The sequence below is a fragment of the Myxozyma melibiosi genome (assembly GCF_037950935.1).
Source record: "Myxozyma melibiosi strain Phaff 52-87 chromosome Unknown BZA70scaffold_1, whole genome shotgun sequence".
NCBI lineage: Eukaryota > Fungi > Ascomycota > Lipomycetes > Lipomycetales > Lipomycetaceae > Myxozyma > Myxozyma melibiosi.
The window spans coordinates 2640780-2658876 of NW_027042915.1; the positions used below are offsets into that span (position 1 = coordinate 2640780).

At 50.3% G+C, this 18097-nt stretch overlaps 4 protein-coding genes across 4 annotated transcripts; 3 read left to right on the plus strand and 1 right to left on the minus strand.

Annotated features, from left to right (window-relative positions):
* Positions 1-9016: 9016 nt before the first annotated feature.
* On the plus strand, positions 9017-9634 carry BZA70DRAFT_298458 (carbonic anhydrase; the record flags this gene model as incomplete). The annotated part of the gene is made up of 1 exon (XM_064914608.1): positions 9017-9634. One exon carries the CDS (start codon positions 9017-9019, stop codon positions 9632-9634), a length of 618 nt encoding a protein of 205 aa, XP_064771129.1.
* Positions 9635-10480: 846 nt separating this feature from the next.
* BZA70DRAFT_287421 (uncharacterized protein) lies at positions 10481-10888 on the minus strand (the record flags this gene model as incomplete). Its single annotated transcript, XM_064913949.1, has 3 exons — positions 10481-10599; positions 10680-10776; positions 10844-10888. The coding sequence occupies 3 exons, from the start codon at positions 10886-10888 to the stop codon at positions 10481-10483; spliced, it is 261 nt and encodes an 86-aa protein (XP_064771130.1).
* Positions 10889-11477: 589 nt separating this feature from the next.
* BZA70DRAFT_287422 (nucleotide-binding respiratory complex I subunit) lies at positions 11478-13110 on the plus strand (the record flags this gene model as incomplete). The annotated part of the gene is made up of 3 exons (XM_064913950.1): positions 11478-11702; positions 11789-12048; positions 12120-13110. The coding sequence occupies 3 exons, from the start codon at positions 11478-11480 to the stop codon at positions 13108-13110; spliced, it is 1476 nt and encodes a 491-aa protein (XP_064771131.1).
* Positions 13111-13990: 880 nt separating this feature from the next.
* BZA70DRAFT_34673 (uncharacterized protein) lies at positions 13991-17765 on the plus strand. Its single transcript, XM_064915051.1, has 2 exons — positions 13991-16016; positions 16087-17765. Exons 1-2 carry the CDS (start codon positions 14096-14098, stop codon positions 17658-17660), a joined length of 3495 nt encoding a protein of 1164 aa, XP_064771132.1. The 5' UTR covers positions 13991-14095; the 3' UTR covers positions 17661-17765.
* Positions 17766-18097: the final 332 nt, after the last annotated feature.

Sequence of the window (18097 nt, forward strand, 5' to 3'; positions counted from 1 at the left end):
CCTACTGGTACGGGTCTTGCGGATTAGGAGTAAACGAAAGCAGAAGACGAAAGAAAAAAAGAACAGAAAAGAGAGAGGTCATGGCGTGCTTTGTGTCTGGCTCGAGAGCAACGCAATGCAGGAAGTAAGGGAGAAAGGGGACCACAGAGACGAGAAAGGGAAGGAGGAAGCCCAGGCTAAGCAAGCAGCCACCGCTGCACACGCCATAGCTATCCAGTTCTCGTGTTTCATATCATCAGTTTTCTTTATTTTTTGCTGTTTGCTTCTCGTTTTAATTTTCAGGCCTGTTCTCAGTTCTGAGTGGTGAAAGTGTTTGCTGGATGCTAATGCGAGAACAGAAAGTACGGCAGATCGATCGGCGGTAGCAGACGCATGATTTGCTTCGTGACGGACTAGATAAGACATACGTGCATCATACCATCATAATCCATCGTTTACCGTTCGTCGTTTCGTTTACCGTTTAGTTAGTTAGTTCTGTCCGGCCCTGCCCCAACTCCGCTCGCTGTCCGTAGTCAGTTAGTGAGTTTAGGGGGCACACTGACTTTGGAGCGGCAGTTCAGCTAGGCCCGTTCGTTACCAATAATCTGTGAGGGTCCGTCCGCGCCAGCAGCTGGAAAAATAAAATCGGGCGAGACAGGAAAAAGCAACGTGACATGAAAACCGAAAGAGGGTGCTGGTCTGGTCTGGTACGAAGGTTCTGGAAATAGCAGTGCTCTCCTTTGCTCCAGCTCACCCGAACTCTGGTCTCGTGTTTTTCTTTTTCTGTTTGGGACTGCCTTCTTCAGAAAGAGTGTGAAATCCCAAAGATCGAGCGTGAAGAAGAACGAAAAGCCAAAGTAGATCCACAAACACGGGGCAGCCGATACATCTGGATCCTTGGTTCCTTTGATGTGTAGACAGACACCACTAGTGATAAGCATAAGGGCACCCAGCCCAGAACCCAGATCGCATATCCGCCCGTCTATAGTTCCTTGTTATTCCGCAAATGTCGTCCAGCCAATGACTTGGCTCATCAGACTTGCTTTCTCTCCCGTCCTCACCCTTGCTCTCTCAGCGCGAGATATCCTCGACACAGGTCAAGGCACCCGCCGGTACCGATCACGACCCCGGCGGCCTGTGCGTTCGATCTTGGGAGCCGCTGCTGGGCTGCTTGCTTGCCTTGCTGCTGCTGCTCGGCTGCAGCACTGATTGTTATACTACGTGTCTCTTCATCTACGCTGTGCCTTAATCAAACCAGGCAGTTTATCGATTCTGGAAGCACCGTTGCTCATCACCCTGATGCGAAGAGAAACGACACCTCCACACTCCACCACCGCAAGTGATAAAAAACACAGTGTCAAGATTTTAGAGACAGCCGAGGCCAGCTGCTGTTTCACGCGTTCCAAGCAGTGCTTCGCCGATGGTCCACGCTAGCCGCTGCCGCTGCTGCCGCTGCTTCTGCTGGGAAGCTTGACGGGCGGGCATCGCGATAGGACCCAAAGCAGTGTAGCGCAGAATAAAACAAATACCTGCTCGAAGCCATTTCAGTAAGCGATCTGGCGATCTCTCCTATCCCGATTTTTCAGGTCTGTTCTCGCAAACTTCTTTTGCGGTATACAAAAATAAAGGACGTGGTTTAGGATGCGGCTTTAACGAATAAATAGAATAAACATGCAAAAAGATCGATAGACGTGTTCGATTCAGCGAGCAAACAAAGCAAAAAGAGGCGAGCCCCCTATTGCCTCATCTCCTCGCTGCTCAGAGGTGTGACTGGGGGGTCATCCCCTTTCTTTGCTCGTCTAGGACAACTAAGTGCATTGACAGGTCATTCGGACTTGGGTTTGGATCACTTGTTAATTTATATATATGGTCATCTAGTGGGATTAAACCATGCGACACAAGCCAGCAGCTATATGCATTATAAGTCGATCCACGGCGCTGGTAGTTGGTAACTGGTAACGACAACTTGACAGTTAGGATATTAATCTCGAATCCACAATATACACCTTAAACTAGTCTTCACACTCTGCTTCTTTCTTTCACGACAAGAACACGCTAGTTCTGTCCGAACCCAGGAAAGCGCGTTTGCTCTTTATCGTTGATCCCATGTCACGCGCGGTGGTGATACGAGACCGACAAACCTCCACGTCTCTAATTTCCCTTCTAGTTAGCAGCCCAGCGCGCGGCTTGCGTGGGAGCGCCGGGAGCGTAAAATGAGCGGTTTTTCCCTTGTCCTGCACGCGGAACCTCGCCTGATCTGACTACTGCTTGCTGGTTCGTCACATCCTCTCTTCACTAGTAGTTAGGATCCTCAATAGCTAGCATCTAGCAGGAAAACGTGACCAAAGGGCGGAACAGCGCTTGGCATATGCAGGCGTCTACAGGACCACACCTGCGCCTCCCTCATCATCCAACATGTGCCATCTCCTTTTGATTTATTGAGTCCCTAGATGTTAGAAAATTCCAATATTTAGCTGAACTTACCCTCGCACTTCCGCCCTTTTTCCGAGCTGTTTTTTACGTTGTCAAGGTCGATGTAGGTATCAAACACCTGATGCTTAGCCCAAATTTCGCAGGCCGGCCATCTCTGCAGGTGTACCAGATTGCACTAAGAGGACAGCCCCCTGACAATATACCCGCCCTATCTATAATATATCATCCTTCTTGTTTATTCTATATTTTCACTAGCTATTGACACAGATACAGCAGAAAGTAAATAAACCAAATAGAATTTTGTGTTCGAAGTTTTGTTAATTATTAAAGAAATTGATTGCTCCGTGCTGCTTCCAATTTCCAGATTAAACTAAGCAACTGTCTGTGTGCGCGCTGCGTGACAGAAGCTCGCCTAAGCGGCCGTTTCTTCCTTCCTTCCCACTAACCCTTACTGCTCTCATTTATTACCTTTTTCCCGTCCCTTTCCCCGTAGTTAATCTATCTACTCCAGCAATCTAATTTTTTTCTCTGATCGTTTCAGACTTCCTTTCGAAGGCTGTACATGCATAAAAATGGTAGAACGACTTTGGTAAGTGACTTTTTGAAAAGGATATTTGACAGCGAAGAAGGTTGGTAGTTAAAAGCACAGGCTAAATGCTGCGCTGTACTTCCTGAAACCAACTCTTGATTGCAACGGCTATTTACATCCTCGAACTGTTTTTGGCGATCGCCGGAATACTTATCCGCAGTCATAAACAGCTTCAAAAGTAGATACAATAACCGGAAAAGAATAAAAACATCGGCAAGATAAATCTCGGAGCTCTATATCCTCCGGTGGCTTAGGCAAGCTCGCCGACCCTTCAGCTCATCGCTCGTCCATACTTTTCGTTCAACCTTCCGTTTTCAACATTTACGCGCCCTCTTCGTCGTCAACGTGTTGTCCGTGCAAGTGAAATAAACCATCTTGCTAGATCACGTCAGCAACAACAGGTTTGCTGTGTCGAAAAGCTCTGAACTTGACATTCTGATTTATACCCAAATCGTAGTTTCGCAGATTATATCGCTGCCGCTGATCTATACTCTTGCTCTCAATTTTGTTGATATCACAAAACCACACAGCAAGAATCTGCCGCTACAGATACAAATGCTCCTCTTTATTCTTGTTCTAGGACCAGACCCACAAACGTCTTCAATATCTATGAAACGCGAAGCAAGAAATTCCTAAAAGAATTACTTCTCTTCTCCTGTTTCACTTTCTTCCTCGATCCGTCATAAGCAATGGTATTTTTCTAGCTCCAATTGAGTTTATCCGACAGCCGTTTAGTACAACGCATCATCAGAGCTAGTTAACTGGCGCGTCGATTGATCTCGAAAGAACGATCTCGACAGATTGCAGAGTAATTGCTGGCCTCATCGCGAGCCAAGTGCTTTACATCAGACCACATCCTGCCTTTCTTTTTGCGCTTTTTTCAGTTATTTGATTACTTTATAAGCGAGATACTCTAGAACATCTGATTTCTATCCTGTAGATTGATTGTGTTACAACCAACGCGCGAATCAGCATTCACTTCAGAAATCAGACGCAGCCATGCTTCCTCATCCGGGCATCGTCTCAGTCGAACAAGTATCTCCAGAAAAGACTTTTGATCGTACGCAGCAGATATAGATATTTTATGGTTAAGGAAATTAGCCAAGAGTAGTATCGAAAAAGTATCGAGAGTTGCAGCTGATGGGTCGGTGTCGGTGTTGTTGTCGTGGGACTAGTATCTAAGAATCTAGATGCTACTTCCCTATACATTTAGCTGATCTTCTGATAATCCCGCGTAAAGACTGTTTGGAGTTACCCGGAGCATTTGAATACATATGAACTAATTGAAGGGTATCCTGATCCGTCAATTTACATCAAGTCGATTCTTCGTCTCTACTATTTCCAGTTCAAGACCGTCTCGGGACAGCCTATCAGCGCACAACCCCTCCACCAAAAGCCTCCCAATCACTAATTCCACCTGAATCAAACCCCACCAAGAAAATGTCTCATAGATTGCTAACTACCTTTTACGATTGCACAATTAGCAGCCCAGGTGGGCGCTTCTACATGAGCCGCCGTACGGCTCCAAGTCGCAAATAATCCGTTATCCAGTTCTACAGGACCCACGTGAGAGACTAAAAATTAAGGCTTTCTGACAGCAGCTCTCGGTATCTGATGCGAGGGTGTTCGTGAGACAACATGGCAACTCTCTCTGAGCTTGAATTTCACAGGGTCTCGCTGCCTCCCTCGCACACACGAAGCATGAAGAAGTACACCATTAAAGACTGGAAAGGAAATTATCAGCGGAATGAAAGTGAATCCGAAACATCAGATAAACAGAGCCGTTGACGGGTGGACTGATGGGCTGCAAAAGGTACGTCTGCGAGACTAAGATCGACCAAGCTGACCTTTATCTTGGGTGGAATTATCTGCGTCTGAGGATTAAAAACTAATATGGAACGTTTGACTAGTTCTGGAAGCTCTCGATGTCGCCCGCTAGTCCGTCCGTTAGTCTTTTCTATCGTCAGTACTTTTGTTGGTGATTTTCGTTCGATCCTTCGTCGTTGGTGAGGATGAGGGTGGTGCTTCGTGAGTCGATGCGCTACGGTCAAGCCCCCTCTTGGCACGACCCCGCAGAGCCTAGAGGAGCACCACGGAGATGTTCATGCCAGAAGAGGGAAAAAGAACGAAAACCGGCCTACACATAGCATGCATCTGGGAGCGGACTCGCTACAGCTAGGCGTACGAGTCACAATACTCCACCTGTCATCACTAAATCCGAGGGCGGAGTGGACAATTATGAGAACGGGCAATGAATTTTGGCGGCTGTGAGGTTTCGAGAAGGGGCTTACGTAGCGCACGAGATCAGCAATCTCTATCTCATTCCGCAGAATTGTTCCGCATGCCACAGTGCTAGAGACTGATGCACCGTGCAGTACATGCGACACTGGGTTTCTGATAGAGGCAGGATCACGGCAATGCGATACAGCGCGATAGACGAGTGGGTTAAAAATGTTTGCTGACGCTGCATTCTAACTGCTCAAAGCATCAGCAATCTATGATATAAACTGCGAAAACCGAGTACCTGACTTCGCTGTCTCATTAATCTTAACAAGATTCTATAATCTACCATGGTATAGGACGCACCAGAGGGTTTGCAGGCTGAGACAATTCGAAGGCATCGCGAAGCATCGCATGTGTCCGTCCACGGTTCGGCACCAGTCCGAGTCCCGCATGCGCGCAACTAGCATCCCCTCGGATTGCGTCCGAGCCCAAGAAAAAGAAATTGCAGCTGTCAACTCACTTGTTTGAGCCTCTCCATGGGCATGTGCTAGTGCGAGTAGCGAAAGACTAGCAGGATACGCGCGAGAGCGGAAATGGAAATGGGACACGCTTGTAGATCATACGCAAAGCCCTAGCTGCGAGGGAATGCGAGGGAAGGGTCCACTTCGAAACCCCACTAATTAAGAAATTCACGGCCGTTGCCGAACTAGCGGCAGGGAAATCCCAGAATCGGGAGCTCGGGTAGTTCTTTAGGGCGACTTTCTCGGTGCTCCCACTTGTCTCTTTTTATTTTTTCTAAGGGTCTTTCTTTCGACTTGAGCTTCGTTCCCACCGGTGTCGGCTTCCACCGGCGACTTCCGCCGGCGGCGCCAGATGAACCTTAACTCAGCGGAAATTCGAGAAACGAAAACATTGCTTCCTCAGGTGTTCTAGATGATTGGCGAGTATAAGAGATTCACAAAGTCGAATTTTTGCTTGAGAAGATGAGGTTTGATCTCGAGATCTAGAATTCCGGTCCAGTGCCAGACAACCAGAAATAGCAGCACGTGCTGTGGTTGGACTTGTGATCGAAGTATTCCTTCGTGCACGGAAGGTACAGGGTCCTCTGGTACGAAAGAAAAGTTTAGGCCAGAACGTGCGCGAGCAAAGATATGATACGGAAGACGACTCGACTGAGTGAATGATTTACAGAGAAGATTTCCTCTTATGGAATGTTCTTGGAAGAAGCCAAGAAGGATCACTAGATCTCGGAATACTACTAGCCTGGATGGTCAGCCGTTAGCGAGATTCCGCGAGAGGAGAGACGGAGGAGACCGCGGGTGAGAGATAGCAAATCGAGCGATCGAGAGATGTCGATCGATATTGCAGAATACTTCTAGAACAGAATGCTATCTTTGATTGCTGTTTTGAGTACTGTGGAGAACGACTTGAAGACAACTATTGATCTCTGACTTTCTGATCGGAAAAGACAGTCTAGTTGCGCATCCCATTCTTGTCATCCGAGCAGAATTCGCTCCATTTTTGCAGCTTCGTTTCTGCGGCCAGCGGTCTTATCTTTTTCTCTATCTATATCTCTCTCCTCTGAACTTTGTTGATAGTGTTGAGATTTGAGGTCAAGCGAGGACATAACAAACCGAGTTCGCAGCAGTGATCTATCCGCGAAGAACGGGCCTGTTATCCAATAATCTGGACACTGATTTCGACGATTTACATATATTTGGTGATGCACAAGGGGCACGGTAGCATTGCGGGTACTTGAGATGCTGTTCTATGTTCACTAATGCTAGCAAGTCGGTTTGATCAGTTTTGCGGAGCTTCTACGCAGCTTTCGAAATATACACAATGACTCGACAAACCCATGCTACAGCAACAGACGTGCTCTCTGAACATACCTTACGAACTATTGTTTCCCTGTTCATTTGAACATGATCCCTGTGCTTGTATTTCGAATCAAAAGCTCGCGGCGAGCCAGCGTGCCAAAACAGAGTAGAAAGCTATGTTTTGGGAATTTCGTTGGAGCGAGTCTTCTCTGTTGCAATTGCCCGACCACGACTACCTCTTCGAGCTGCAATTCTCAATATCTGAGAGTCTGTGAGCGTTGATGCTTCAGACTTATTTCCAACCGATCAACTCCACTGTATATCAACAGCATTGGAAAGGGCTACATTACGGGAAAGATCATTAAAGCAAATCTTGTCCGTCGCAATTGCCAGTCCGGGACTTACTGCTTCGGACTGTAATTGCCTATATATTATTCTGTCAACATTGATATCTCACTTTTGTTTCGACTCAATCAAGCCCTCCATGTACCGACAAGTTAGAAGGCTCTACCTGGAAAAAAATTATACTAACGAATGACGCCTGCCGCAACGACCCGGTCGGTACAAACAGCAATAAATGCCAACTACCAATTCTTGTGTTCGAAATAGCATAACCGCCAGACTTGACACTGATCAGATAGAGGCAAAGAAGATCTTGGTATCAACGAAAATCGAGCGCCCACTTTCGCGGTTCTGGATATCTACAAAAGAGCCCAAACGAGCTTCGGTTGATCTCTGGTTTACAGCAAGCTAGCAAGAATGCACAAAAGACACGCAAGACAGGGGCACATAGCCTGAAAATCAGCAGTTATGCAGTTACTTATCTGCATTGATAAATAGAACTATGCAAATAATTATTCTCGGGGCGTTTTTGATCCAGGTGCAGGTTAAATATGACGTATGGTGGGTTGGGTGGGGAACGTGGGGTAGAGATGGTAGCTATCCGGAGGCCCCTCTCGTGCTAATACACAGCACACAGACACAGGGAAGGCTTACAGAAGCATCACCTTTCAACACACCAGCATACTAAACATCCCAGTAACGATCACACACAACAGCGCAGAACATCGCGGTGCCAGCTCAGATAGCACTGCTCAGGGACGAATTGAGCCGGGCATTTCGGGAACGTGCGGCGGGCTGGAAATAGGCAGCGCGCCTTATTTTAAGCTGCTCCGAGAGTTGTTGACTCAACAATCGCAGATAACAGCGACGCGACGCTGCGTCCCGGGGCCCGCCACCACTTCTCCACCACGACGAAGTAAGAGTCAGGATGTTGGCCAATGCCGTTCAAGGCAGCAGCGGGATCCGGACCGGAGTCGGAGGCGGCGGGCCCGGCAGGCGAGCAGTTTAAGCAGCGCGAGCGAGAAGCAGCGCCCACCGCCCACCGCGCCGCACCGAAATTCAAAAAATCTCTGCGCGGTCACCAACAATTTGTGTCTGATATATTCGTCCGTTATCGCCTGCGAAACATCAACACAATCACCCGGTCTGTTTATATCTCTTCCTCCTCTGGCACAACACCTTCCTCCTCTTCTTCTTCTTCATCTCTGTTCCAACCGCCAAAATATCCTGTCTTCGCCCCCGCCAGCTCGTTTCCCCACTCGCCCTTCGCCCGCTCTCGCCGTTCCGGTCGCCCCTGTCGCATCCTTTACAGCCTCTTTACAAGAGGCTCTTCTCATCCAAAAACCTCCCCCAATCCCCTCACCGCTGCAGCAGCATCGCAAGCGAACTCTCACCTATCCCCTCCATCATGGCAAGCCTAACCTCCGCTCCTATCACCCCTGCTGGCGACCTGCCGCAGCCCATCACACCTGGCCCCTCGACCACCCATCGCCCGTCGGAGTCCTCCGAGAGCTCACTCTCGTCCACCAGCACCGCTCCCAGCGATGCCACTCCTGTCGTGCCTGACGAGGAGCCCACGCTCGCTATCGATCCCACCGCTGATCCGACCAAGGATTTTGTGCAGGAAATCATGGCCCGCAACAGCTCATGGGCCGAGCGTATGCACACCGCCAACCCGGCGCTCTTTGCCCGCAACGCAAAGGGTCAGGCCCCGCATGTGCTCTGGATCGGATGCTCAGACTCCCGCGTGGGCGAGTTCTGCATCGACTTACTCCCCGGATCTGTCTTTGTCCACCGAAACATTGCAAACCTCATGCCGTACGGAGATCTTTCGTCACTCTCGGTCGTGCAGTTTGCCGTCGACACCCTCAAGGTCCGGCACATCGTCGTCTGCGGACACTACGACTGCGGTGGTGCTGCTGCCGCGCTCGGAAACAAGTCGCTTGGAGTTCTTGATCACTGGCTGAAACATCTCCGCGACGTGCGCGCGCAGCACAAGGACGAGCTCGCGGCAATTCAGGATCCGAAGGCGCGCTTGAACCGTCTTGTCGAGCTCAACGTCGTCGCGCAGGTTCACCACGTCCGCCGGATGGCTCCTGTGGTTGAGGCACTCAAGCAAGGACGGATCGCAGTCTACGGAATGGTCTACGACGTATCCTCGGGTCACATCAAGCCGATCGAGGTTCCGCATGACGACAACGAGATGGACTATCTCGTGTACTCCAACGACGAGGACTTTGAGCACTAAGTTGCTCCTCGCTGACTCCTTTGAAAGCGTGCCAGTGGTTGGAGACCTCGTGCTTTACTAAACCGGTGTTAAATAATGATAAATATTTGTGTTTTCGTTGGATTGGTGTGATACTGCAACTGTATAGAAGGTGTTTTCTGTTTTAAGTCTTTCATTTGTATTGTTTCCTTGGCTATTCCTCGTTTCACTGACTGTAACTTGTTTTGTTGTTCTGTAACAAGGGGTTTTTAAATTGTATATAAAGTGCGCAGGATAGCAGGGGTGTAAAGTTCATGTGAAGAGTGCTTGGTGTTGTTTTATATATATCTGCCGTGCACGAATGACACTGCTCACTTTGCGAGGCCTTGCCGATGTTCGTCATATTATTCAATATATATTTACGTCACTGTTGATCAGTGATTGAAATAGCAACTCAATTGTGCATTCGTAGCATTCAAGCAATGCCATTTCTAGGATGACGATGGGGCACCACGACCAATACCAACAGCCAGACTGGCTTTATTAAAGCTTCCTATTGCTGTATATGTACACACATAAACACAGATGGCGAATAAAAGATGATAATGTAAAAAATAACGAAAAAGTCCATCCAGACGCTTGATGCAAATAGACTCAGGATCAATATTTATCCAACCCGCCTGCTAGTAAAATAGTCCTTTATCATAACAAACCAAAAAAACTCCCAACTAAACCAGCACAGATTACTTTGAATGTCTCGTTTTTCTCTCGCTCATTTCCTTTTGTTCTGTGCTCGTTCAGATCTTCTTCTTTGTCCCCTCGCTCCTCGCCTCGCTGTCATGCATAGCTGATAGTAGTTGTAATTGTCGGATTTTGCATATAACGAATTTATCTATCCCACGGTTTGGTGGCCTTCCACGTGCTCGAAGTAGCAAACTCGGGGGGCGCGATGGGGTCGATCGACTGAGCGCGGAATTTGCCCGTAAGACGCATGTCGCGCTCCATCACTGTTTGATGCGTAGTCAGTCTCTGCTCGGTCTTCCGGCTGCCTTGCGAGCCCGTAATTCAGCATCTCTTGCAAACATACTCATCTTGTCCCAGTGATCACGGTGAACACGCATCTTCTTTCCTTCGTGCCGCCATGTGTTGCCCAAGGCCATGCCTCCACTAGCAACTCCAATCATCTGCAGAAAAGATTTGAGGGTCAGTACTCGCGCCAACAGCCAGACTCTCCGGACCAGCAGAACATACCGTAACGATGACGGCATACGGCATCAAAGCCTCAAAGGGAATCATGTTGGATTATGTGTGATTGACGGTGGATGCGGTGCTGCTGCTGTGCGGTCGACAAAACCTCTGCGAGTTCAGGTCCCGACCGCCTTGGAATCCGGGCGCACCTGATAGGCCAGAAACAGCACTAAACCCGCGCGCTGACATCCGCTGCTCGACCACTCAAATCGCTCGAAATTGCTTACCTTCGCGCTGCTCCCCGCCATAGAACGGTCGCCACCTAACCCTCGTTTTTCTGCGCTCCTTCCCGGGACGTCGAGACCACCTTCCAGCCTGCTGCCCGGTCCGAAAGAGACGTTCTGTTATCTGCGCCGCCTCTGTCTGCTGTTAGTTCTTACGCCGTGGAATCAGTCGCGATACGTGGGAGTGTTTCTTCATACGTCTTGTGATTCTCTTTTCCGATAGACTCGCGGTTCCATATCGACCTTCCGGGGTGGAAAACAGAGACAACTTGTTGACAGATCTAAAGTAGTCTTTTTTCTTTTTGTCGGCAGCATTCGGCGTCATTCATATTCGACACATTCTTCAAAAGCCTCGCAATTCAAAAATCATGTACCACCTTACTCGATCCTCAGCGGCCCGGTGCGTCTCGCAGATGAGCTCGGCCGCGGTCCCGAAATCCGCGTCGCTGCGCAAGACCGCGGCCGCCATGGCCTCGGCGGGCAAGCGAATGAACAGCACACGAACTTATGGCGGGCTCAAGGACCAGGACCGGATATTCCAGAACCTGTACGACTCGTACGGCAAGGACTTGAAGTCGGCTGAACGGATGGGCGATTGGTACAAGACCAAGGAGATCCTGCTCAAGGGCGATACCTGGGTACGCTTTTGCTCATTTTTACACGTGTAACGCCATGCGTCTCGAAATCTCAGCTGTGTCTAACTGTTTGTCTGTCGTGCCTATAGATTATCAACGAAATCAAGGCCTCTGGCCTCCGAGGCCGTGGAGGTGCCGGTTTCCCTTCCGGACTGAAGTGGAGTTTCATGAACCCTCCCGGATGGGAAAACAACAAGGGCCCTCGGTATTTGGTTGTCAATGCGGATGAGGGTGAGCCTGGTACTTGCAAGGATCGCGAGATTATCAGAAAGGATCCCCACAAGCTCGTCGAGGGATGCTTGGTTGCCGGCCGCGCAATGAACGCTACTGCTGGTTATATCTACATCAGGTGCGTTACAGTCTTTTTTGAGCATCTCTGCTTCATTCAATGCACGTGCTGACCTCATTTTTATTTTACAGAGGCGAATTCTACAACGAAGCCAAGACTCTGCAGACTGCTATCAACGAGGCCTACGCCGCTGGATATCTTGGCAAGGACTGCTGTGGTTCCGGATACTCGTTCGATCTTTACATCCACCGTGGAATGGGAGCCTACGTCTGCGGTGAGGAGACCAGTTTGATTGAGTCGATCGAGGGCAAGGCCGGCAAGCCTCGCCTAAAACCCCCTTTCCCCGCCGGTGTCGGTCTCTTTGGTCGCCCGACCACTGTCACCAACGTCGAGACCGTCGCTGTGTCGCCCACTATCTGCCGTCGCGGCGGCTCTTGGTTCGCGTCCTTTGGCCGTGAGCGAAACCAGGGTACCAAGCTCTTCTGCATTTCTGGACACGTCAATGAGCCCTGCACAGTCGAGGAGGAGATGTCTATTCCTCTGAAGGAGCTGCTGGAGAAGCACTGCGGTGGTGTCCGTGGTGGCTGGGATAACCTCCTTGGAGTTATTCCCGGTGGTGCGTCGGTTCCTGTGTTGCCCAAGCACATCTGCGAGGACGTCCTGATGGACTTTGATGCTCTGCGTGACGTGCAGTCCGGTCTTGGTACCGCTGCTGTCATTGTTATGGACAAGTCTACTGATATCGTTCGTGCGATCCAGCGATTCGCCCACTTCTACAAGCACGAGAGTTGCGGACAGTGCACTCCTTGCCGTGAGGGAACTACCTGGTTGAGCAAAGTGATGAACCGATTCCAGAACGGCCAGGGTACCGAGCGTGAGATTGATATGCTGATCGAGCTCACGAAGGAGATTGAAGGACACACGATTTGCGCTCTCGGTGACGCCGCTGCGTGGCCTATCCAGGGTCTCGTCAGACATTTCCGACCGGAGATCCTCAAGAAGTTTGAGCAGTTTGAGGACCGGGCAGGCTCTGTCTCGATCGGAGGATGGACTCCCACCTCTGCTGTCGCTGACGGTATGGTCAAGGGCATCGGTGCTCCCCCCACTGCCGATCATCATTAGATAAGACATTTGAAATTTTGCGTATGAGTTGGTTTTTGTCTATCTATTTGTCTGTAGTTTCCTTTGTTTGCTTTTCCTTAATTATCACGGCGGGCAGAGACGGTTTTGAAGAACAGTAGTAGCATCATTCGTTATTTATATTTCTTTCCTAGATTTTTTTTATCATTTGGTTTTTATGTTATTAATGCTATTTTATCTTTATTGAAATATTGCTCGTAGACGTTTACCTCGAGTCCGATTGCGCGATAGCAGACAAGAAGGAGCGTGGGTCTATAAAATGGCCATAGCGTGCGCTCAACACTCAACACAAACAAAAAGTTTGATCATCTTGGCTCATTTGCTGTTATCGGCGTGAGTCTTCTGTTTATCGCGTCCACTGATCGCCACAGCCAGTCTCTTGCGGATGCTGTTGCGTGTGGTTGCGTCTCGACTGTAGCTGGATGACGGACAGGCTACCGGAGGTCATGCCACCACAGCCGACTTGACTTGACTTGACTCAGCTCAGCTCACACGACCGACAGGTGCGCCAGGTGGGGACCGGGCGTCTGTGGTGGATCCTGGGCAGCTGATGTCCCCTGCGCGGTCCTCGTTGGAGGTTTTTTGGAAGCACACCTCTAAATTCTACGGCCCCAAACATCATAGAACGTAGTATAAACAACCATCTCGGATCACTGCAGCTCGTCGAATCTCAGACTGCATCCTGGATTCAAGAGTCAACAGCGAGTGGGCGCGATTCCGCCGTATCCTGTCTGCACGTGCACAGGCCTACCTTAGCTGCTCTTGTTGTGGTATAGACCGTCCAGAAATATACATCTGATAAGTTTGTACTATCAACACCACAACAGCTCGATTTTGACTTTCGCTGTCGGCCCGACCGTATTGAAATCACCATTTCACGAACAGCCCGCAAGCAAAAGTGCACCCCCTCTTCACCTCCCTCCTTGTCCCTCCAGGTCTCTTTCCCCACATCTCCTATCTCTGCGCCATGTCTTGCCTCTCGCCTGCTCCTCCTCGCGGGCTTCAGGCGGTCATCCCCGTTGACCCTCCGCCTTCGAAGCGCGAGAAGGTGGCGCGCTATCTGCAGCAAAAGAAAGAGCAGTTTGATCAATATCAGCGTCTGCTGAATCAACAGCGCACCCAGCTCATGCGCCAGCGACAGGATGGAAGCCGAGATTTTCGTGGAGCTGGCGCAGGGGCTGGGAGCTCTAAGGCACCGAATTTTTACAGACTCATGTCGACCTCGTCGTTCACCACATTTGCGCGCGCCAGCCAGCAGCAACAGCAGCAGCGCCAGCAGCAGCAATCGAAATCTGAATATGAGACCAGCACGAACGGGAGCAGTAGCGCTGCACCTAGCGTGTCAGAAGCGAAGACGCTGACCGATAAGAACGGCGAGAAGCTCGTTATGTTTCCCTCATATGCTCGTCGGCTAGACAACGGGCTTGTCGAAATCGACATTCGTGGCTGGGTATACGCACCCGGAGGCGCTACTCGAAAGAACAAGATATTCACCAGCGTCGTGCGACAGCTGGTTGGTGTGTCTGCTGCGGAAGCTGCTGATTCAGATGCTTCGTCAGCAGCGACTGTCGGCACCTCCAGTCCAGCGTCGTCTATCTACGGCAGCTCGAGTAACTCTGCTCGCGCAAGGACATATTCGTCGATACCCAAAAACACCTCTTCCATCAGCGTCGGCTCTGTGATATCAAACAGTCCAAGCGATCGCGGATCCCCGTCTCCGTCCAGACGCGGTTCATTCAATCAGATCGGGAACCGATACGACCGTTCTTCGTCGCCTGTATCTGAGGCGGTAATGATCCCGCGCTCAGCTCCAAAGACAGACCGATCGGTCTCGTTTTCGCGCACTGCTCGCTCATATTCCCATTCCCCTGGTAACCGGGCTTTCTCGTCCTCGCCGCGCAGAGATACCTATTCATCTGCCGCGCAACAAGCGCGAGGTATCAGGCCCGACGACATCTCCGGTGCTGTGATCAACAACAAGAACTTTGTCCAGCCGACGTTGGTTGGCGAGCGACAGCCTCTACTGTCTTCGAGTCCTTCGGGGAAGAGAAGCACAAACTATCTCATCAATCTCGAATCCGATACGGAGTCTGATTATTTTTCGTCAAGCGACGACGATGAAGAGGTTATCGAGAATCATCACCAGACCGTGGTTGTCGACAGACGTGCCTCGCCTGCGCGTTCAATGTCGCGGAGTTCCATCGGCCGACCTCCTCTCGTACGTCCTGCTATCAGCGGTAACGACATCCGTCGCCAGCAGTCGTTCTATTCGAACCAGGCAAACGGATCCATGACCTCGATCGCAGGCCACAACAGTGAGGTTGTCGCCGCAAACGCCGACAACGCTCCTCTGTCATCGCCTACATCCGTCAGCAGAGGCTCTTATTTCCCTGACTACACTCGCCGCAGTTCGATCTTGAGCTTGTCTCGTTCCTTCTCGATGAATGGAAGCGGCGGTGGATTCCAAGCGCTTTCTGGCGCGAGCCCTGCAAGAAGTTCGAACGGCAAGGACAAAGCCACCAAGGATCAGGCTGCAGCACCTCCTCCTTTACCGCCTCGTCCTAATCTCATTTCATTCCCGTCCGTCTACAATGCGGAGAAGACCATGCAAGAACGAATCGCGCCGTTTATTTCGCGGCCTATCTCATACGAAGCTATCACGATCAACGTCGGCTCAACCGATACAGAGGAGTACAGTACCTATAATGTGTTCACTGCCGATAGTGGCCATTTCGGAGTCCGATTGCGTTTGAATTATGAGCCGTCGATTTCTTGCGTCGAGTGCGGCGATGATTTGATCACTGTTCAGGAAGTGAAGGTTATTGAGCCGTTCGGCGTCAGTGTTATCAGTGATGTTGATGATACGATCAAGCACACTGGAATCACGGGTGAGTTCTTGTGCTACATGCCGTATCTTTCTAAACAATGATTGGTGTTCTAATTGTCAATTATATATAGGTGCGAAGAAGGGTATATTTCGAAACGTATTTGTTAAAGACTACAGCGAGCTGGAAATCAAGGGAGTCGCCAGCTGGTATCAGCGTCTAAGTGATATGGGATGTCCGATTCACTACGTCTCCAATTCGCCATGGCAACTATTCCCCTCGATTTCCAAATTTCTTCGGCGCGCTGGACTCCCGGGAGGCTCAATGCATCTGAAGCATTACAACGGTTTCCTCTACGGACTTCTCGAACCTGCTGTTGAGCGAAAGAGGTTTAATCTCGAGTCGATCCTGGCTGATTTCCCGCACCGGAAATTCATCTTGGTCGGTGATTCAGGCGAGATGGATTTGGAAGCATATGTCAATCTTGCGTGTAACTTCCCCGATCAAGTTCTTGCGATTTATATCCGAGATGTGACGACGATGTGCTCAGATGACGACGATGCCTGTACTATGTCTCAACTAAACGGGTTCTTCACCAGCTCTGTTCCTCGACCGGACGAGATCGATGACTTACTTGTCGACGACTCTGGCTGGTGCTGTGGCGGTAAAGGCGACGCTGACCGATACTACAACCGTCCGCACTCTCCGCCGCCATTGATGCCGAAGCCGGCGAATCTGAGAAGCAACAAAATCACAACGCCACCAGGGCCAACAAGTACAGCTTGGAACTCGACACCCACTCCTTCAGGCGGAAGTATCAAGCAGCAACAGCAAGCCCACGAGGCGCCAAAGGTGCCGAAGAAGCCCAGCAGTTTGAAGTCGCAGCCTGTACAGCTCGTGGCTCCGCAGCCTACATATCCTACTGGCCCAACCGGCGGTGCGACTTGCGATCTACTCTCGTCGTCTGCTGCGTCCTCGGTCTCTCCGCTTGCCGCACGACTAGCAGAGTACTCTTCGACTTTTGAAAGTGGCTCGCCCGAGTCGCCAGAGATGCCGAGCTATATGAGCGGCAAGCAGCAGCAGCAGCAACCCTTGCTTGGGAAAGGCAGCGCAAGCAAGCTGCCATCTACCCACGTCACGAACTCCACCGGTCTGAACGGCACCACCGGTTCGTCGTCTGCCAGCCAAGGCAACATAAGCAGCCTCTCGACCAGCATCAAGGCAGCCAAGTCCTCGACCGCCAACCCACCTAATTACAACAGCATCCAGCAGCAAGAGCATCAGCATCAAGCAGCATCCGACGCAAGCGCCGACACTTCCTCCCCGCCCAAGAAACGCGACGTCACCTTCTCCGACGACCACGACAAGTCCGACCACCACAAACCACCTCTCCCCCCACGCCCAGCCGACATCGCGCGCTCGGTCGCCGGCGCCGCCGTCGCCTCCGCCGCAGGAAATAAGCAGCACGCATCAGACATTGCCTCCTACGCCTACCGCGCCTGCATCGGCCAAGGCCGCGGCAACAGCGACAACGAGCCGCTCGACAAGAAGCTCGCGCTGTGGAAGAAGCGCGTCGCGCGCGCGAGAATGATGCTCCCGAACGGGATCAGGCTGCGTATGTGGCGCATCGGCGACGACGTCGGTGACGAGTGCGAGGGTATTGTCAAAGCGTACTTGGACCAGCTCGAGAGCGAGATGATCAACTAATTTCCTGTTTGTTTTCATTTTCGGAAAATTATGAGTTTCTGTTTCTTTTTTTCTGTTTGCGGAGTTTTAATTGTAGGAGCTCATATTGTTTGTTTATTTCCTCATTCCATCTATTGTTTTTTTTTTCTTTGTTTCGTGTTCTCCTCTTTTGGCCTCTATGTGTATGTGTGCGTGGGTTCAATCTGTTTTCCAAAGTCTTTGCTTACCTGCTCATAGCTTGCTCCATTTCTCATTTTCCTCTTCCCTTTTCTTCTCGTTTGTTCCTCGTTCTTCCTGTTTATTCTCTTTGTTTTTTTCTCCATCGCTCCATTTGTGTAACAGTTTTTTTTCCGTTTCGGGATTATTTATCTCTTTCCATTTTTGGCTATCTAGCTCTTTTGGCTCTCTTTCCTCTTTTGGCTCTTTCCGTCTTCTTGAATGCTTAATCAATTGAGCTA